This window comes from Scyliorhinus torazame, chromosome 28 (assembly GCF_047496885.1).
Source record: "Scyliorhinus torazame isolate Kashiwa2021f chromosome 28, sScyTor2.1, whole genome shotgun sequence".
Lineage (NCBI taxonomy): Eukaryota > Metazoa > Chordata > Chondrichthyes > Carcharhiniformes > Scyliorhinidae > Scyliorhinus > Scyliorhinus torazame.
Window position 1 is genome coordinate 27984477 of NC_092734.1, and position 22523 is coordinate 28006999.

General features: G+C 49.8%; 1 protein-coding gene across 4 annotated transcripts in view; it reads left to right on the top strand.

Moving 5' to 3' along the window:
• The window catches only part of ptpn20 (protein tyrosine phosphatase non-receptor type 20), a 402784-nt gene that overhangs the window by 247716 nt on the left and 132545 nt on the right, over positions 1-22523 (top strand). For all 4 annotated transcript variants that reach the window (XM_072491743.1, XM_072491746.1, XM_072491744.1 and 1 more), the window contains 3 exons: positions 4147-4358; positions 6905-7003; positions 9592-9920. In XM_072491743.1, the coding sequence (XP_072347844.1) occupies positions 4147-4358; positions 6905-7003; positions 9592-9920 (640 nt within the window). The remainder of the gene's footprint in view (positions 1-4146; positions 4359-6904; positions 7004-9591; positions 9921-22523) is intronic.

The following is a 22523-nucleotide window of genomic DNA, read 5'->3' on the forward strand; positions in this document are numbered from 1 at the left end:
CTATTCATGTCGGGTACAATACAACTGTAAGTGGAGTTGGTCGAATATATGGCACTTATCCTGGTTATTACCTTGAGAACCATAGAACAGATTGAGGTTTGATGAAAGGTAGAAAGGATTCTCCATTGTAATTTTATTAGAGTACAAGAACTCATTATATTGCAATAAGTATCACCCTTAATGGTTATTACAGCCCCTAGATTTTGCATATAAAAACTTAGTAGAAATGCATCAAGTCATTGTTAAGGTTATGCATTTTACATAATGTTCCATCTACCTCCCCACTCTATAACGGCAGTTCTACAGAATGTAACAAACACATTACAGAGCACCGGTCACACCAGTACTTTGTGGTCTGAATTGTGGAAATATGAGCGAAGATACCACAATTTGGGTTGACTGGGATCAGCTGATCTCTCCCAGTCTTTCCCAGTCGCCTCGCTCTACCATATCTCTGTAATCAGTAAGGCACGCTCTGTTTGAGAGCGTGCAGAAGAAGCTCACAAGAATGCTTCCAGGGATAAGAAACTTCAGTCTTGTGGATGGGATTGGAGAGGCTGGGACTGCAATCTTTGGGGAGAAAGCTAAGAGGAGATCTGATCGAGATGTTCAAAATCATGAGGGGGCTGGACAGAGTAGATCGGCAGAAACTGTTCCCTCTTGTAAAAGGATCAAGCACGAGAGGGCACAGACGGAAAACGATTTGCAAAAGGAACAAATGTTTCTGGAATGCGCTGCCTGGAAATGTGCTGGAGGCAGGTTCAATTGAGGCATTCAAGAGGGCATTCGATGATTGATTGAAGAGATAAAATGTGCAGGGGTAGGTGGAAAAGGCAGGGGAATGGCATGAAGTCACGATGCTCGTTTAATAATAACAATCTTTATTAGTGTCACAAGTAGGCTTACATTAACACAGCAATGAAGAGCTGGTGCAAACTCACCTGCGTCGTAACAATTCTGTGATTCTGTTATCTCCCTCAGTCCGACAATCCACTGAAACCCGAATCTCTTGTGTATCCTCCACTTCCTGTACCTGCCCCCACCCCCACTCCTCATTAACTGTTGTCCTTTTAGCTGTCTACCATGAGCCTTGGAATTCACAGCATAAACATCCCTATCTTGCCACCCCTTTCTACTCCTTTAAGACACTAACAAGCTATCACTTGGACCAAGCTTTTCTTTACTTCTCCTTCGGCACAGTGCCATTCTCTATCTAATTGCACTCATGGGATATTTTACAATATTAAAGGTGTTAAGTAGATGTAAGTTATTGTTATTCTATGATAAACGTGGCGGAGCAATATTTTTGTGGTCGGAATGTGGAAGGAGAAAGGCAGACACCATGTTGTCTCACCGTGAGTTGTGCTTGAAGGGAGTTTACATCCGTTTAACGCTGATCCCCCCAACCCACGGTGCCTGAGTCAGACTCCCCGCCTGCGTGAAAAGGGTTTCTGCATTGAGCCAATAATAGCAGATTAAGTGAGCATGTGCTGGAACAATTTGCAAAGCGTTTATGCTGTGCAACCAATGTTTCTTGGAAATGTATCTTTCGATTCGCTGAACGCGAAGGCTGTCAAAAGTAAGTCACTGCAAACACTAAAATGCAGATGGCTTAAATCGCATTGAAGTGGAGTGACTGGTCCCTTGCGGGTGAAGTGATTAAAATGGGGTCAGGCTATCTTCCCCCCCCTAAAACAAGTCCCTTTTCAGGAAAATGCCACTCACTTCAGCTTGGTAACTACAAGCAAGGTGTGGGTTAAATTTGTGAAGTTATCCAAGCTCTGGAGGAGGTGGACCTTTATGTGGGGGGGTCTCAGACTATTCCCCGAGAGGCAAGTATCAATACAGATGGACACAGTGTCCTTTGACTCGTCTTTTGTTTTGGGGATTTACTGGATCAAATAACCGGGACTTTTGTCGACAGCCTGACCCCATTTTGACCTGGCAGTCTCACAATAATAAATCAATGACTCCGGTCTCCATGTATACAAATCACCGAAGATTAGTGCACGGGTACAGAAAGGATTGAAAAATGCTAATCGGTTATTTGCCTCTCAAGAGGACTGGAAAGCAAATGAGAAAAAGCTATTGGCAACACGGTGGCACAGTGGTTAGCACTGCTGCCTCGCAGCGCCAGGAACCCAGGATCAATTCCAGCCTTGGGTGACTGTGTGGAGTCTGCACGCTCTCCTCCGTGTGCGCGTGGGTTTCCTCCGGGTGCTCCGATTTCCTCCTACAGTCCAAAGATGTGCAGGTTAGGCGGATTGGCCATGATCAATGTGGGGTTATGGCGATGGAGCGGGGAAGTGGGCTTCGGTAGAGTGCTCTTTCGGACGGTTGCTGAACAAATGCCCTTCTTCTGCACTGTAGGGTTTCAATGATCCTGTGCTTCGGTTGTGGCGAGCTTTTATCAGACCACATCAGGCGTATCGTTTCAGATACAAAATTGAAATGGAGGGCATGATTCAGCCACTGCGTTGCACCCGGCTTGCAGCCGTGCTGGCACTGCCAAGGGTCAGGACCTGAGGAGGGCCATGCCCATGAAAGGGGGGGGGGGGGGGGGGAATGGGGGGGGGGGAGTGTGAAGGGTTATGAAGAGGGGGCTTGAAGGGGTCTCATTAAGGTTGGGGGGTGAAGGGGGTTGCTGAAAGAGGCTGTGGGGAGGACCGACACTTCAGCGACCCCATTGTGGGCTGTCCTGACTAGGGTGGGTGGGGGGGGGGGGGGGAGGAGTAATGCACATGTATGCGGCGGGGGGGGAGGGGGGGGGGGTGATATTGCCCGTGGCTGGGGAGTGGGGGAATGTGACGGACCCTCAAGTTCATTTCGAGATTGGGACACCCTTTCAAATTGACGCCCCGATCTCTGAGGAGCCGGACTCCCCACTGCTGAAACAAATTTAACACACCCAAAATGACACTTAGAAATTATTTGGTTGGATCGCGCCCGGAGCTTAATTGAGATCCACCAGATTCAGATTGGGGCACGAGGGTTTAATTATGGGGACATGTTGGGCACGATTTAACTAAATGGGAGCAAAGTCCCATAGTGAGCGCATTTAGCCAAGTGTTTCACGACACTCGCAGTGCCAAGGATCACATGACCATACAACGACGTTAAATAAGGGGCCTCAGCGGAGAGGGAAACATACATAGCCCCATTTTCTAGACCGAGAAGCTCTGCTCGCCGGAATCTTTAATTGACATCCCGATCTCCGAAGCCTCCCATATGACCCCTGACCCCCCCCCCCCCCCAAAGCCTCAACGCATTGTATGAGATCCCCAGCCCCCAAGCAACCCCTCCCCACCGCCCACACAGGGCACCCCCGGCCTGATCGTCAGCACACAGGAAATGCCAGCTTGGTACCTCGGCAGTGCCAGGCTAGCACCAAGGTGGCAGTGCCAGGGCACCGCCCTGCTTAAAGGAAATGCACCTGGGGGCCTCCGACCCCCTGGGAGGCCCGCCACAAGTGATGTTCCGTCTGGTCTCCGTTTGTGGAGACCAGTACTGAATGATGCTCGCCCGAGTTCTTGGAGGCGAAGGGGACAGATACCAATGCCTCAGGCACCTCGAGAAACTGCATATTAACGTGAGACTCGCTGTCTGGCGCTAATATGCAGATTTGCTAAATTTGATCCCGGCCACAAAGGGCGGGACTCACATAGCAACATCCCACGAGATCGCCTTTGACCTTGCGAGGCGGGCAGACCCCAGGAGCAGGGTCTCCTGGCTCCTGTCGACCATGCGGCGCCGTGGGGAGCTGCATTTCGGGTGCAGCGTGGCCGTAGGATCACGCCCGTTATATCTATCCCAGCCAAATTTGCCAAGGCCTGTGTTCTCTGGGTACCCACTTTAAAACATGCCAGCCTCATTAAACCTGCCTCCTTAAATCTGGTGGGCTGTGCCCGTCCCTTGCCTCACCTTAAATCCCCGTGTGGTTCGGAGGCTCAAAGAGTTTTAAAACATTAATATCAGATCAGAACCCGACCCACCCACTGTAGTGTGTTAAAATTCAGCATGTCGATTGGATAGACTGGAGTTCTGGGGAAGATTCTGAATCTATTCTACATTGGAAAATAGATTCTAGTTCCAGAACAATGTGCCACCTTTTCACTTCTATTAACGTAAAACAATATTGTTAAACAGGTAACACGTTTGAGGTGAAGTTAAAGAAGAACTCCGCAGGTTTGGGATTCAGTTTCCTGCAGATGTACCCAATGGACAATGACCCAGGAGGGTGTTTGGTGAGAATAAAGAGATTGTTCCCGGGGCAACCAGCAGAGGAAACCGGCCAGATTGAAGTTGGGGATGTCATTCTGGCTGTCAATCGAGAGCCAGTGAAGGGATTATCCTATCAGGTGAGTGGTTTAAAGAGGGAAATCCCTTGGCGAAGCAGCTGAATGAAACTAATAACTCCTTTACACATCGAAGAAGTGAAGCTTCTGGTTGACAGTGTCCACAAGTGCCAGGGTCCCAACCTTTGCCCGAATAGATGAAGATTTGGAGGCCAGTTCGGCTGAGTAGTTTGCTCAGACACATCCTTGAAGGCCGCAATAACTAAACAGCATTTTGACATCAATCACGGTCACACTGTATCGCTCATCACCTGCCAGCGCAGACAGTGCGACATGTCAACAACACAGACTTTGGGGCATAATGCACGGAGAACTGACAGAAATTGCAACTTACAAAATCAAATCATCCTTGATTTATTTTGAAGCGTTACAGTGCTGCTCCGATATGTCGGCCGTGTTAACGTTCAACTCAGCGTGCATTACCTGTGCTCTAGAACTAGCGGGTGCCCCTCAGCCAAACTGCAACTGCAACATTGGAACCTACCCGGCACGTGGAAAAGTACCCAGGTGCGTCCCCTGCACCAAACGTTAGGTGCGAGGCTAGATTTTAATTTCCGTTGCAGATGAGATTTCGGTCTGGGCTAAATTGACAACGATTGTTTAAGTTATGCCCCTCTTTTTCTGGATACCCCATTAAATCTTTAATGCCCCAGCTACTCTACACCTTGATCTTCTATAATTAAGAGAATATAAATTTAATCTATGCAAGCTGGCTTGATGATGTAACGGTTTTAACCCGAATATTTTTCTGGTGAAACTGCACCCTCTCCAAGAGCAATATCTTCGTTCAGAGGTGCAGGGCCCAGAACTGAGGGCAGCAGTCCAGATGGGTTCCAATCAGAACCTTAGACAGCGATAACGTGGCCTTTACTGCTTTGCATTCCAATTCTCTTGACATTCCAAAAGCCTAATTATAGAATCATAGAATCCCTACAGTGCAGGAGGAGGCCATTCAGCCCATCAAATCTGCACTGACCCTCCGAAAGAGCACCCTCCCGTGGCCCAATCCCCCACCCTATCCCCACCTAGGGGCAATTTATCACGGCCAATCCACCTAACCTGCGCAGCTTTGGACTGTGGGAGGAAACCGGAGCACCCGGAGGAAACCCACGCAGACACGGGGAGAACGTCCACACAGACAGTCACCTGAGGTCGGAATCGAACCCAGGTCCCTGGCGCTGTGAGGCAGCAGTGCTAACCACTGTTCCACCAAGCAGCCCTTTGGTGTCAGTCAATGAAACTGATTTATAGAAGATGATTAGTCAATGGAACAAGCTGCCAGGAATAGTGGTTAACACAGGAACAATGGGCTCATGTAATAAAGAGCAAGAAAATGACGGTTAAAATTAGTTTGACTGAAGTGTGTTCTCCAACCAAACCTCTCTTGTGCAATCTTATATCATAAAATCTGAATTTCTCAAGTTTTAATAACATTGCCCTTCTTATTTTTAAAGACTTTAAAACAACTCTGATTCTACGGAAACATTTATAGGCCGCCTCATGAGAGTGGTTGAATGGAAATGCGTGAGTTCCATCGCCCCTTGATGGGTGTACCAGCCCAAGTCTGAGGTCCGTTACATTCCCTTCCAGTATTAAGTAACAAAAAGTATCAACCATGTATTCCTGAAGAATGTTTCTCCTCGTCCCCGAAAGGCGGTGACTCATCCCCGGGTGAAGAGTTGCCAGCTGCCTGTGGCATCTTTCCCAAATAACTTCTCTTCACGCCTGAGCCACATCGAAACACATAACGAAGGGCAGGCTGTTTGCCCAATGTGGGCCATTATAAACGAGCTTGTGGAGACAGGGAATGCTAGGAAAGCTCAGCAGGTATGGCAGCCTCTGTGGAGAGAGGAAGAAAAGGTTAACGCCGGCTCAATGTGACCCTTCAGAACTCCAGCATCTGCAGTATTTCGCTTTTCCTTCGCACGGAGAGTGTGGTCACTGGACTGGATTCAAAAGAGAGGTCCTTCCTCCTGTGAGGTATAGACACAGAAGCCAATTGTATTCTTGGCCATAAGATAGTTAACAGTTAACACAGCGATAGGATTATACCATGAATCAGCACTCTTCTCATTTATGACTGAGCGAACGCAAGATTAGTTGCTGTACGCAATATTGTTTGCTCCAATCAACGATGAAAATGTTAATTGTCTATGCAGGGGAGAGGTCGGATTGCCCATTCAAACACTGTTCTGCTCTTCAGAGAACAAGCATGACTCTTTATGTAACTTCACTGACTAGCTGGACCATATTTGATTGTATCTGGTTGCATTTGTAAAGAAGAACCTATTCATCATTTCCTTGACTCCAGCATTACGTCTTTGCCAACATTTTAGTGGGGCCCAGTTAGGTTCCATCCTGGCGCTCGCATCATTCTCTCAACATGCGGATGAAAATAATTAACGTGATCAGTTGGAAGGGTCACAGTCTGTTCTTACGAATGTCCACGCAGCTTTGCTGTGGCGGCTGCATCTATAATTCAGTATTGGTGTACGTAGATGGCATCTAATCATGGTTTGTGTTCCAACTTGTGTTCTCAATTTCAACAGGAGGTGCTTCACCGATTGCGAGGAGCTCCCCCTGAAGTCACAATGACAATGTGCAGGCCAGCACCAGGGACTCTACTTGAAATAGACCCTAACCTCCTGGTAAATTAGTTGAATGCCGACAGTGTATATGGACTAATGGGTTTGCAGAGTTGGGGTGGTGGGCAGCGGATGGTACTGCACGTGTCAAACAAAATAAACTGAGGGACAAGTTATAAGAGCTGCATAAAAATGGATACTGCTGAAAAGAAGGCAGTGGCGTAGTGGTATTGCCAATGGACTACTAATCCAGAGACTCAGAGTAAGACCGAGAGCTGAGTTCAATTCCCACCATGGCATTTCTGGAATTAAACGGTCTAATGATGGCCATTGTTGATTGTTGTAAAATCCCGTCTGGTTCACTAATGTCCTTTAGGGAAGGAAATCTGCCGTCCTTATCTGGCCTGGCCTACATGGTGGCACGGTAGCACAGCAGTTAGCACTGTTACTTCACAGTTCCAGGGTCCCAGGTTCGATTCCTGGCTTGGATCACTGTCTGTGCGGAGTCTGCACGTTCTCCCCGTGTCTGCGTGGGTTTCCTCCGGGCGCTCCGGTTTCCTCCCACAAGTCCTGAAAGACGTGCTTGTTAGGTGAATTGGGCATTCCGAATTCGCCCTCCGTGTACCCGAACAGGCGTCGGAATGTGGCGATTAGGAGATTTTCACAGTAACTTCATTGCAGTGTTAATGCAAGCTTACTTGTGACACTAATAAGGATCATCATTATGTGACTCCAGACCCACAGCAATATGTTGACTCCCAGATGTCCTCTGAAATGGAGGGCAGTTAGGGATGCTAACATCCTGTAAAATGAATACATAATTTCAAAGGAAACTTAAAACATCAAACCAAAATGTGACCAGATCATACAATCATAGAATCTCCACAGTGCAGAAGGAGACCAATCTGCCCATTGAGTCTGTGCTTACTCTCCAAAAGAGCGCCCAACGCCACCACCCCCCCCCCCCCCCAATCACTGTAAACCCATAACCTCACCTAACCTTTGGGTTAGATGGGCCAATAAAACAACCCCAGTCCCCCTCCGGTGCTTCGATGATGCCAGTGGATATGACGTCCTCCCTCCCCAAGGCCGCCAGACCACGAATGTAGCCTCGGTAAAGGGGCAGTCGTTCGGGCTGGACGACCCCTTCGATCCCCCACTTCATGGGTCAATTTATTGTCAGTTTGAACAGGCCCCAGGAGCAGATTCACAAGGAGATCCTCCTCCTTCCCTTCCCCTTTATGCATGACCCACCATTGGTTTGAGCCACAGTTTAAGTATTGACCTCAGGCGGGATTGTCCATTCCTGCAGCCGGCCAATGGGGTTTCCCATTGTGGCTACCCCCATCCGTCGGGATACACGTGGACATGGGTATGCTGCCGGCAAAGCGGAGGATCCGCCAATGGAGAATCCCACACCACATCTATGAATTCACGGTACCTGCCATGCGTTCGTATCCAACACTTAACACGGTCCCCTCATGTATATTAATATCGAAATAGCTGCTTCATACAGAATGTTTATTTATGGTGAATCTCAGCGTGTAATACACATCTCTGCGTGTAATACACATCTCTGCGTGTAATACACATCTCTGCGTGTAATACACATCTCTGCGTGTAATACACATCTCTGCGTGTAATACACATCTCTTAACACATTCAAATTTAAAACAAAAGAAATAATTAAGTGCAGTTCACTGTTGCGAGTTACCAATGTTTTTTTTTAGAAATGGGTGAAGTGTGGTTAGTTTGGTTGTCGGAGTAGATGTGACACATCTTTCCACCATTACTGTACCCTAGACAGCGCAACATCACATTTGCTCCTCCCACACTCCCAGGAGATGATGCATTGGAGGAAGGTTAAGTCAATAGCCCAAGCCAAATTCACCATGCGAGACCATTCCCCAAGAAGCACCAGATGATCAGTTTAACTTTGGGTAAAATGCAATATTAAGGATCCTGATATGCACTTTTATAACTTCTCTGCATAGTGCCATGGCAGAAGCTTTATAACTGTACACTTATGGGCCATTGAAATGTTTATGTTTGAGATTAGTGATGTATCTTTAATGATGATTTCACATGAGGGACAGTTCTTGATTAATGAGAGGATCAGGGGTCATGGGGAGAAGGCAGGAGAATGGGGATGAGAAACAAATAAGCCATGATTATTTTGGGGTGGCATGGTAGTACAGTGGTTAGCGCAGCTGCCTTGGGTCACTGTCTGCGCGGAGTCGGCACGTTCTCCCCGTGTCTGCGTGGGTTTCCTCCGGGTGCTCCGGTTTCCTCCCACAGTCCAAAGATGTGCAGGTTAGGTGGATTGGCCGTGCTAAAATTGCCCTTAGGTTAGGTGGAGTTAGTGGGTTACGGGGATAGGGTGGAGGTGTGGGCTGAGGTGGGATGCTCTTTCCAAGGGCCGGTGCAGACTCGATGGGCCAAATGGCCTCCTTCTGCACTGTAAATTCTATGATCTATGATTGAATGGCGGAGCAGACTCGATGGGCTGAATGGCCTAATTCTGCTCCTATGTCTTATGTTGGCATGTTCCCATTAGGTGTTTTAGCTTTAGATCTATATATTTGACCAAGATGCAAACAACTCCGCGCCGAAGGAGTAACTCATTTTCTGGTTCTATTTTCCAATGCTAGACCCCGATTTCTTCTCCCGTGAAAGAATTGTCTGTGCTGAAGTCACCTGACCCGCCAAACCAAGAGCTGCTTTCAGAGTGCGGTGTGCGCGGGGCAACTGGAGAAGATGGGGAGCAGCCCCGAGGTTCTGATGGGCAGAGTCCCTGTGAGTGGAGCGATCAGGAGTCGGATAGTGAAGCTACGGAGGAGACTGCTGATCAGGGCCAACATTTCCCACGTACTTCACTCGACGCACCAAGTCTGGAATTAGTTAGTGCCCTGTCTGAAGACCTGAGGCAGAACTGTTACTCAACCTGTGACCTGGATGCCTCAATGCCAAGCACAGATCGGTAAGGATGACCACCCCTCTGCACTATTGCTCCAACACCTTTGAGAGAGAAAGATTGGGCTAGATTCTCCGGTCCCGTAGCCGCGTGTTTCTCGGTGGCGCGCCCGTCGCTACCGGCAGGATTCTCTATTCCCGCCGTTTGTCAATAGGATTTCCCGGGAAACCCCGCAGGCGGGGGTGCGCTGCCGGCGGGAAAAGTGAACCGCAACGGCCAGAGAATTCCGGCCATTATCTTTTATTCGATAGCCATATGCGGAAATGTTCCAGGCCCGCCCACTGCGGGGACCATCACGGATGGGGCGGAGAATTTGACAGTCATTGACCTCAGGCGGGAATTCCCGGTCCTAGGGCGGGAGTGACTAGCGAATCTCGCCCATAGTGTGAAATTCCCCACCAAATACATCCATTATTTCCTGCAATGATTAGATCCGGTTGGCAGACCAGTGCAAATCCAATCACTTCATTTGATCACATTCAGTTAAGCATCACTAAAAACGTAAACACTTGGTTAGATATTGTCAATTCAAATAGGTGTTGCTTTCAACACCAGGTTGACCTATTTGTAATGCAGGACGTGCATCTTTCCCTCCTCTCCTGATGCTACCTGTACCAGCTGATGAGTATATCCAATGTGTCAGCTTTCTAAGTGAATCAGAATCGAAGACAGCCTTCATGCAATGCAATTATAAGTACTGTTCAGCTACCTTTGATCTGCCGTTAATGCCCTGGCGACTCCAATTATGGCAGGAGTAGCTTCGTCCGTAAGTTTGTCAAGGCTGCAACAGCCAGAGCCACGTACATTTAGTGTCTTTAGTGTTAGGAGATTCACAGGAGCAGAATCAGGAGAAACGTGACACTGAGCCAAAGTTGGAGATATTGGAGTAAAGGTTTGGTCAAAGTGGTAGATTTTAGGCAGCATCTTAGAGACTGAGGTGAAGAGGCAGAGAGATTCAGGGACAGAATTCCTTGGGTTAAGGCCTAAAGAGATCAAGGCACAGCCACCCAATTGTGGGGAGAAGGGAGTGGTGGGTGCAGAAACCTTGAATGATAAATACAACACATCGGGGCCCCCCCCCCCACCCACCATCCGAAGAGTCACATCCCTGCCAACCTCAAGAGCCCTGCTGCCAAGTTGTGCTCCAATGAGCCTTGATTGGCAGTGGGTAGGAAGGAAGTCCCACCTTGGAGAGTTGTCAGAAAATCGGACTGGCCTGCAACTCTCCAGCACCTCCCGGAACAGCGCTGCGGTGGCTGGAGGAGACACTGCAAGAAATTTCCCGAGCCAAAGCACAGGGTGCTGGAGGGAAAGGAAAGTTCCACGGGTCTGGGCGGTGAGTGTAGGGAAGGCCTGGGGGTCGTGATGGGGGTGATCGAGCGATAGGCCACGGGAGGGGGTGGAGGAGGTCTCCAGGTCATTGGGCTTCAAGCAGAGGGCCACCCCAGTTAGAAGGGGACTTTTGATGGAGGTACCATCCACCCCACCTTGCCCTCAGAGATCTGACTCCCTTTGCTTCTGCAGCCCCCCCCCCCCCCCCCCCCCCACACTGAGCTGTCATCCTCCCACCAGCCTAAAACTTGAGGCTGGGTGGGGAAAAAGCCCCTACGTGGCCTCAACTGAGGCATGGATGGGCTGCCCCTCAGAGACGCTGCCCACCCCAGCTACCAGGTCGGGGAGGGCAGGAACCCGGCGTGAATCCCTGCCATACAATTTCATGCTCACCCCACCACCTCAGAACCTCCCAGGGGGTAGGGAGAGTGCAAAACTCTAGCCACGATTTTGATATTCTGCAGAATCAGCGAAGAAAGAGATGGTGATTAAATCAGATTTCACAATTCCCGCGGGCAGGAGGTTGTACGTCTATTTCTGGTTCAGCTGAATAAGCTTCAATTAGTTTGAGATGCATATTTATGATAACCCGGTGACGTAAAAATTCATTTACCAGCTCTCATAGTGATACATAATTCATTGTCCATGTGGCCATAAGCGTTGCCATGAGTCAGTTAAACTGCAAATAATGTGCAACCGAATCCCAGTGTTGAGAATGGACACAGCAACAGTGTAACTAACCCAATGGGGTAGAGCAGTGACACAGCAACAGTGTAACTAACCCAATGGGGTAGAGCAGTGACACAGCAACAGTGTAACTAACACAATGGGGTAGAGCAGTGACACAGCAACAGTGTAACTAACCCAATGGGGTAGAGCAGTGACACAGCAACAGTGTAACTAACCCAATGGGGTAGAGCAGTGACACAGCAACAGTGTAACTAACCCAATGGGGTAGAGCATTGACACAGCAACAGTGTAACTAACCCAATGGGGTAGAGCAGTGACACAGCAACAGTGTAACTAACCCAATGGGGTAGAGCAGTGACACAGCAACAGTGTAACTAACCCAATGGGGTAGAGCAGTGACACAGCAACAGTGTAACTAACCCAATGGGGTAGAGCAGTGACACAGCAACAGTGTAACTAACCCAATGGGGTAGAGCAGTGACACAGCAACAGTGTAACTAACCCAATGGGGTAGAGCAGTGACACAGCAACAGTGTAACTAACCCAATGGGGTAGAGCAGTGACACAGCAACAGTGTAACTAACCCAATGGGGTAGAGCAGTGACACAGCAACAGTGTAACTAACCCAATGGGGTAGAGCAGTGACACAGCAACAGTGTAACTAACACAATGGGGTAGAGCAGTGACACAGCAACAGTGTAACTAACACAATGGGGTAGAGCAGTGACACAGCAACAGTGTAACTAACACAATGGGGTAGAGCAGTGACACAGCAACAGTGTAACTAACACAATGGGGTAGAGCAGTGTTTTTCAAACTGTTTTCCCAGGGACCCATTTTTATCAATCAGCCAACCTTCGGGAACGAACCCGGCCGACCTTCACGGCCCACGCCGGCCGACCTTCGCGGCCCACGCTGGCCGACCTTCACGGCCCACGCCGGCCGACCTTCGCAGCCCACGCTGGCCGACCTTCGCAGCCCACGCCGGCTGACTTGCGCGACCCACCATTTTCTCTCACCTTGTTTGTTGCTGACAAAAGTGGAGGAAATGGTTTTGGGTCCCTTTGGCCCCAATGGTCCCTTTGGCCCCCCCCAACGCATGTGCAATGCGGGCAAATTTTAAAAATCTTTTCCTGGCCATTTTGAAGGCCGTTCGCAGCTGGCATCATTAGAAGCCGGCTGCTGCGACTGTTGTGCGCAGATTAGGGCGAGCGGGAGCGCGCGGCTCCACGGCCCTCCCGACACCCGCCCGCGACCCACCTGCGCGCCCCTGAGTTGGGATAGCGAACTTGTCAATTGGCGCAAAATTACTTTGTGTCTGAACTGAAATGTTCAATAATTTTTTGACCACTGCTGTGTGACTCGCAACCCTCTCGACACACGTACATAAGAAACAGGAGCAGGAGCAGGAGTAGGCCATTCGGCCCCTCGAGCTTGCTCTGCCATTCGATATGACCGTGGTTGATCTGCTTGTCTTTCGAATTCCCCTTTCCCATCTACCCGCGATAACCTTTGATTTCCTCGCCTAACAAGAATCTACCCACCTCCGGCTTCAAAACGTTCAATAACCCCGCTCCCACTGCCTCCTGAGGCAGGAGTTCCAAAGTGGGACAATCCTGAGAGGACAAATTCTCCTCACCTGTGTCCTAAAGGGGTGACCCCCTCATTTGCAAACCGTGCCCCCTAGTTCTGGACTCGCCCACAAAGGGAAACATCCGTTCCGTGCCCACCTTGTCAAGACCTTTCAGAATCTTATATAAGACCATAAGACATAGGGGCAGAATTAGACCATTCGGCCCATCGAGTTTGCTCCACCATTCAATCATGGCTGATATGTTACTCATCCCCCATTCTCTGCCTGCTCCCTATAACCCCTGATCCCCCCATTAATCAGGAACCTATCTCTCTTATATACTTCAATCAGTCAATTCTAGTGAAAATAAGCTAAGTTTGTCTCACCTTTCCTCATAAGACAGCCCACTCATTCCAGGTATCAATTGAGTAAACCTCCTCTTTACTGCCTTCAACGCATTTACGTCCTTCCTTAAGTAAGGAGACCAAATATCATAGATTCCCTGCAGCGCAGAAGGAGGTTTTTCGGCCCATCAGGTCTGCACTGATCCTCCAACGGAGCACCACACCCAGGCCCACTCCCCCGCTCTACCCCTGTAACCCCCACCTAACCTACACACCTAAGGGGCTGGTTTAGCACAAGGCTAAATCGCTGGCTTTGAAAGCAGACCAAGGCAGGCCAGCAGCACGGTTCGATTCCCGTACCAGCCTCCCCGAACAGGCGCCGGAATGTGTCGACTAGGGGCTTTTCACAGTAACTTCATTTGAAGCCTACTCGTGACAATAAGCGATTTTCATTTTCTTTTTTTTTTTCACCTTTGGACATTAAGGGGAAATTTTAGCATGGCCAATCTACCTGACCTACACATCTTTGGACTGTGAAGGAAACCAGAACATCTGGAGGAACCCACGCAGAGAAAGTGCAAACTCCACACAGACAGTGACCCAAGTCCCAGCATTAGGGACCCGGGTTCAATTCCGGTCGTGCTAAATTGCCTCTTTGTGTCTGAAATGTTAGGTGGACTTACTGGGTTACAGGAATAGGGTAGCGTTGTGGGTCTAGGTAGGGTGCTCTTTCAGAGGATCGGTGCAGACTCGGTGGGCTGTCTGGCCTCCTTCTGCATTGTAGTGATTCGACGTCATCTGCAAAGTTAGCTATCATGCCTTTGCTACCCTCATCATCGATATAAATTGTAAAATGTTGAGGCCCCAGCATATGCCCCAGTATGAATCTAGGCATCAATTCTCGCCAATTAGAAAAAGACCAATTTATGTATGTTCTCTGTTTTCTACCAGTTGGCTGATCTTCTATCCATGCTGATACGTTACCCGCTAAATCGTGACTTTTTATTTTCTGCAATAGCCTTTGATGTGGCAACGTATCACATGCATTTTGGAAATCCAGACAACTACAGGTTCCCCTTTATCCACAGGACATGTTACTCCATCAAAGAACTCCAATAAGTCGGATAAACATGAATTCCCTTTTACAAAACTCTCCTGACTCTTCCTTATTACCTTGAGTTTCTCTATATGTGCAACTATAACCTCCTTAATGATTAATTCTACGCCTAACACCTGCCCCATGACAGACATCAAGCTAACTAGCTGGTAGTTTCCCCTTTTCTGCCTCCCTCCCTTCTTGAATAGAGGGTTACATTTGTTACTTTCCAGTCTAAGATCTAGCAAAGTTTGGAAAATTAACACTAATGCATCTATCACCTCATTGGCCTCTACTTATAAGACACTAGGATGGAGTCCATCAGGACCCAGCAACTTGTCAGCCGCCACTCCATCAGTTTGCGAAGTACCGCTTCCCCCAGTGATTGGACTTTCCCAAGTTCTCCTCTCTCTTCCACCTGAATATTTTTCGTCAGTATTCACACAGGAAAAAGACAATGTTGTTGAGGAGAATATTGAGATTCAGGCTACTAGACTAGAAGGGCTTGAGGTTCATAAGGAGGACGTGTTAGCAATTCTGGAAAGTGTGAAAATAGATAAATCCCCTGGGCCGGATGGGATTTACCCCAGGATTCTCTGGGAAGCTAGGGAGGAGATTGCTGAGCCTTTGGCTTTGATCTTTAAGTCATCTTTGTCTACAGGAATAGTGCCAGAAGACTGGAGGATAGCAAATGTTGTCCCCTTGTTCAAGAAGGGGAGTAGAGACAACCCCGGTAACGATAGACTAGTGAGCCTTACTTCTGTTGTGGGCAAAATATTGGAAAGGTTTATAAGAGATAGGATGTATAATCATCTGGAAAGGAATAATTTGATTAGAAATAGTCAACACGGTTTTGTGAAGGGGAGGTCGTGCCTCATAAACCTTATTGAGTTCTTTGAGAAGGTGACCAAACAGGTGGATGAGGGTTAAACAGTTGATGTAGTGTAAATGGATTTCAGTAAAGCATTTGATAAGGTTCCCCACGGTAGGCTACTGCAGAAAATACGGAGGCATGGGATTCAGGGTGATTTAGCAGTTTGGATCAGAAATTGGCGAGCTGGAAGAAGACAAAGGATGGTGTTTGATGGGAAATGTTCAGACTGGAGTCCAGTTACTAGTGGTGTACCACAAGGATCTGTTTTGGGGCCACTGCTGTTTGTCATTTTTATAAATGACCTGGAGGAGGGCGTAGAAGGATGGGTGAGTAAATTTGCAGATGACACTAAAGTCGGTGGCGTTGTGGACAGTGCGGAATGATGTTACAAGTTACAGAGGGACATAGATAAGTTGCAGCGCTGGGCTGAGAGGTGGCAAATGGAGTTTAATGTAGATAAGTGTGAGGTGATTCATTTTGGAAGGAATAATAGGAAGATAGAGTACTGGGCTAAGGGTAAGATTCTTGGCAGTGTGGATGAGCAGAGAGATCTCAGTGTCCATGTACATAGATCCCTGAAAGTTGCCACCCAGGTTGAGAGGGTTGTTAAGAAGGCGTACGGTGAGTTAGCTTTTATTGGTAGAGGGATTGAGTTTCGGAGCCATGAGGTCATGTTGCAGCTGTACAAAACTCTGGTGCGGCCGCATTTGGAGTATTGCGTGCAGTTCTGGTCGCTGCATTATAGGAAGGATGTGGAAGCATTGGAAAGGGTGCAGAGGAGATTTACCAGGATGTTGCCTGGTATGGAGGGAAGATCGTATGAAGAAAGGCTGAGGGACATGAGGCTGTTTTCGTTAGAGAGAAGAAGGTTAAGAGGTGACTTAATTGAGACATACAAGATGATCAGAGGATTGGATAGGGTGGACAGTGAGAGCCTTTTTCCTCGGATGGTGATGTCTAGCACGAGGGGACATATCTTTAAATTGAGGGGAGATAGATATAAGACAGATGTCAGAGGTAGGTTCTTTACTCAGAGAGTAGTAAGGGCGTGGAATGCCCTGCCTGCAACAGTCGTGGACTCGCCAACACTATGGGCATTCAAATGGTCATTGGATAGACATATGGACGATAAGGGAATAGTGTAGATTGGCTTTAGAGTAGTTTCACAGGTCGGCGCAACATCGAGGGCCGAAGGGCCTGTACTGCGCTGTAGTGTTCTATGTTCTATGCTCTTCATTGAATCATAGAATTTACAGTGCAGAAGGAGGCCATTCGGCCCATCGAGCCTGCACCGGCCCTTGGAAAGAGCACCGTACCTAAGCCCACACCTCCACCCTATCAAAGTAACCCCACCTCACCTTTTTGGACACTGAGGGCAATTTAGCACAGTCAGTCCACCTAACCTGCACATCTTTGGACTGCGGGAGGAATCTGGAGCACCCGGAGGAAACCCACGCAGACACGGGGAGAACGTGCAGACTCTGCACAGTCACCCAAGCCAAAGTCGATCCTGGGAACCTGGTGCTGTGAAGCAACTGTGCTACCATTCCACCTTGATTTACAGCTAACACTGGAATGTTTCCTGTACCCTTGAAAGTGAAGACATAAGCAGAATATTTGTTCATTCAATGGTGGACTCCTAGTTCTGAAATCTGCCATTTCCTTATTATCGACTATTGGCTCCACATTGTCACTCCCTCGAGGACCTCCCTCGAGGACCACTCGAGTGTCTGTGAGGGTTTCCTCCGGGTGCTCCGGTTTCCTCCCACAGCCCAAAGATGTGCAGGTTAGGTGGATTGGCCATGATAAATTGCCCCTTAGTGTCCAAAAAGGTTAGGAGGGATTATTGGGTTCAGGGGATAGGGTGGGAAGTGAGGGCTTAAGTGGGTCGGTGCAGACTCGATGGGCCAAATGGCCTCCTTCTGCATTGTATGTTCTATGTTCTATCCATTTTTCATTTCTAACTAGCTCCCTCTCAAACTCTTAATTTCTTTCTCCCCATTTTTGCCGTTATACCCTACCTGCCCTCAGTTATATCCTTAAGTCTGTCGCTTTTCTTAACTTCTTTCATGAACCACAGATGATGGCTTAGAAATTTTGTTGTTTGTAGGAATATATTTATTCTGAGTATTCTTAAATAACTGCTGAAATGTCCGCTTTTCTATTGAAATCTCCTCTAGCCCAGTATCCCAGTTCAGCTCAGCTAGCTCGGCTTTCATAGTTGCTCTTATTTAAGTTCAAACAACATACGCTTTGCACTTCACGTGCACAGAGATTTTGTTTGACAGCGACAGTATTAGCTCCAACACACCATGGATAACGATCACAATCGAGAAGCACCGCGAGAGGTAATTGTCTAATTGGATTCTGCAGAGTTCAGTTGCTCGTGTGATATTGACTTTGCTCTATCACGTCAGATAGGAGATGCATTTTGCTGCTTTCTGTTCACTTACCTATTGTGAACCTTTTGTGCTTCTGTGAATGCACTGTTATAGCTCCCTTCCATCAATCAACTCACAGAACCAGAGTCCACTACCCTATCAATTAATTGCCTAACAGAACTCCAACTCATTGGATCCAACGGGAACTGATCCACACCCAGTGAGAATATTTTGATTGTCAATAAAAATAAAAGTTAAATACTACCAGAAAAATTGTAATCCCACGCCAGTTCTGCACACATCCTACTCTGAGCCCCACACAACAAAATGCTCAATTCTACCTCAATTACTGCTCTTCCCGTTGCCACGGTGATGAGGCCTCAGGCCCACTTTGGGCCCACCTCTTAGCTCTGTTCACTGGATCTGGGCCCATTATTTGGTGCAGGCCCTTCTCCGAGCTCGTAATGCATTGATGACCAGGCAGCGGATTAAGTCAATGTCCGGGGAAGGAAGAGGGAAAAATAGACCACCAGATATCTCAAAAGAACTTAATCGTCAATGAGGTACTTCCTGAAGTGTGGTTACTGTTGCAGTGTAAGAAACACGGCAGCCAATAAGCACACAGCCAATACCCAAAACAGTAGTGTGTTAAGGCCCAATGATGTGTTTCAGCGATGGCGATTGAGGGATACATATTGGCCAGAGTACCAAGGATACCTCCCCTGCTCATCCCCAAAATGGTGCTGTGAGAAGTTTTCACAGATTCACAGAATGTTTACAGTGCAGAAGACGGCCAGTCGGCCCATCGTGTCTGTACTGGTTCTCGGAATAAGCAATTTATTTAGTGCTGTTCTCCTGCTTTGTCCCCATAAATCTGCACGTCCTTCCTTACAAATAATAATCTAGTTTCCTTTTGACTGCACCGGCTAAAATTTCCACCACGACACTCTCAGGCAATGCATGCCAGACCTTAACCACTCGATGCAGGAAAAAGCTTTTTCATATCACTTTTCAGAGGGACCTTGATTTGCATGTACACCGGTCCCTTAAGGTAGCAGGGCAGGCGGATATTGCGGTTAAGAAGGCATTTGGCATACTGCCTTTATTAGCTGAGGCATAGAGTTTAAGATCAGGGAAGTTCCCGTACCAGCCTCCCCGAATGTGGCGACTAGGGCCTTTTCACGGTAACTTCATTCGAAGCCTACTTGTGACAATAAGCGATTTTCATTTAATTTCATTCATTATGCTGGAACTGTATAAAATGGTGGTTAGGTCACAGCTAGAGTATTGTGTGCAGTTCTGGAATCCACATTATAGGAGGGATGCGATAGCACTGGAAAGAGTGCAGGGGCGGTTTAAACGTAGAAAACATAGAACATACAGTGCAGCAGGAGGCCATTCGGCCCATCGAGTCTGCACCGACCCATTTAAGCCCTCACGTCCACCTTATCCCCACAACCCAATAACCCCTCCTAACCTTTTCGGACAGTAAGGGCAATTTATCATGGCCAATCCACCTAACCTGCACGTCTTTGGACTGTGGGAGGAAACCGGGGCACCTGGAGGAAACCCACGCAGACACGGGGAGAACGTGCAGACTCCGCACAGACAGTGACCCAAGCCGGGAATCGAACCTGGGACCCTGGAGCTGTGAAGCCACAGTGCTAGCCATGTGTGCTACCTGGTGTTTACCAGGATGCTGCCTGGGCTGGAGAGGTTTAGTTATGAAGCGAGATTGGATAGACTGGGGTTGTTCTCCTTGGAGCAGAGGAAACTGAGGGGGGACATGATTGAGATGTATAAAATTATGAGGGGATGTGAGGAAAAATATTTTTACCCAGAGGGTGGTGGGAGTCTGGAACTTGCTGCCTGAAAGGGTGGAAGAGGCAGAGACCCTCATAACATTTAACAAGTAGTTAGATGTGCAGTTGCAATGCTAATATTTTATTGTAATCACAATTCAACAGTTACAACAAACAGTTTCAAGGCACAGGGCCTGCAGTTGCAATGCTATGGGTAAGTGTAGGTAAATGGGATTAGAATGGTGAGGTAGTTGTTTTTGACTGGCCCATACATGATGGACTGAAGGGCCTTTTCTGTGCTGTAGACCTTGTGCTTCTTTTGAAAATTTTAATTTCTGCCCTCTCCGTCTCGGCCCTTTCACAAATGGGAACAGTTACTCCCTATCTACTCTGTCCAGACCTCTCGGCATCTACCCTGTCAAGCCCCTCTGAGGATCCTATGTTACTCAATAAGGCCGCCTCTCATTCTTCTAAATCCCAATGAGCACAGGCCCAATCTAATCAACCTCATAAGTAAATCCCTCCATTCCGGGATCTGTTCCGGGGGCTGTTTAGCACAGGGCTAATTCGCTGATAGAACATGACCAAATCCACCCCAGCCACAATAGGAAACATAACCCTGTGCTGTTGCTGCCAATCCGATCCACACCAGCCATCCAGCCAATGGGGACCCCCAAGGAGTCCCGGGTTGCTGTGGCAGCGCACACCTTTACACCAGTGTTGTAACTTGGAGCTATGAATAGTGCTGGTGCAGGCATCACATAGCCGGCCAGGAATCTCTCCCGCTCTTGCCACCTGCCATTAGTGTACGTTGGAAGAACGCACAGGTTGATACTCAACCCGTTTGAGTGCATTACGAATGCAGCTTCCTTGGCCAATGAGTGCTGGTGTGAAACATGACCTCAGAGATTCCGGCTCAGAGGCAGGGATGCCACCCACTGCCCCCTCCACACCCACTGCCCCCTCCACACCCACTGCGCCCTCCGCACCCACTGCGCCCTCCGCACCCACTGCGCCCTCCACACCCACTGCCCCCTCCACACCCACTGCCCCCTCCACACCCACTGCGCCCTCCGCACCCACTGCGCCCTCCACACCCACTGCGCCCTCCACACCCACTGCCGCCTCCACACCCACTGCGCCCTCCGCACCCACTGCGCCCTCCACACCTACTGCACCCTCCACACCCACTGCCCCCTCCACACCCACTGCTCCCTCCGCACCAACTGCCCCCTCCACACCCACTGCCCCCTCCGCACCCACAGCCCCCTCCGCACCCACTGCCCCCTCCACACCCACTGCTCCCTCCGCACCCACTGCCCCCTCCACACCCACAGCCCCCTCTGCAACCACTGCCCCCTCCACACCCACAGCCCCCTCTGCAACCACTGCCCCCTCCACACCCACTGCCCCCTCTGCAACCACTGTCCCCTCCACACACACTGCGCCCTGCACACCCACTGCACCCTCCACACCCACTGCCCCCTCCACACCCACTGCCTCCTCCATACCCACTGTGCCCTCCACACCTACTGCACCCTCCACACCCACTGCCCCCTCCACACCCACTGCCCCTCCACACCCACAGCCCCTCCACACCCACAGCCCCTCCACACCCACTGCCCCCTCCACACCCACTGCGCCCTCCACACCCACTGCGCCCTCCACACCCACTGCGCCCTCCACACCTACTGCACCCTCCACACCCACTGCCCCCTCCACACCCACTGCCCCCTCCACACCCACTGCGCCCTCCAAATCCACTGCGCCCTCCACACCCACTGCGCCCTCCACACCCACTGCCCCTCCACACCCACTGCACCCTCCACATCCACTGCGCCCTCCACACCCACTGCGCCCTCCGCAACCATTGCGCCTTCCGCACCCAGTGCGCCCTCCGCACCCACTGCCCCCTCCACACCCACTACGCCCTCCACACCCACTGCCCCCTCCACACCCACTGCCCCCTCCACACCCACTGCCCCCTCCACACCCACTGCGCCCTCCACACCCACTGCCCCCTCCACACCCACTGCCCCCTCCACACCCACTGCGCCCTCCACACCCACTGCGCCCTCCGCACCCACTGCGCCCTCCACACCTACTGCACCCTCCACACCCACTGCCCCCTCCACACCCACTGCCCCCTCCATACCCACTGCCCCCTCCACACCCACTGCCCCCTCCACACCCACTGCGCCCTCCACACCCACTGCGCCCTCCACACCCACTGCGCCCTCCACACCTACTGCACCCTCCACACCCACTGCCCCTTCCACACCCACTGCGCCCTCCACCCCCACTGCGCCCTCCACACCCACTGCGCCCTCCACACCTACTGCCCCCTCCACACCCACTGCCCCTCCACACCCACTGCCCCTCCACACCCACTGACCCCTCCACACCCACTGCGCCCTCCACACCCACTGCGCCCTCCACACCCACTGCGCCCTCCACACCTACTGCACCCTCCACACCCACTGCCCCCTCCACACCCACTGCGCCCTCCAAATCCAC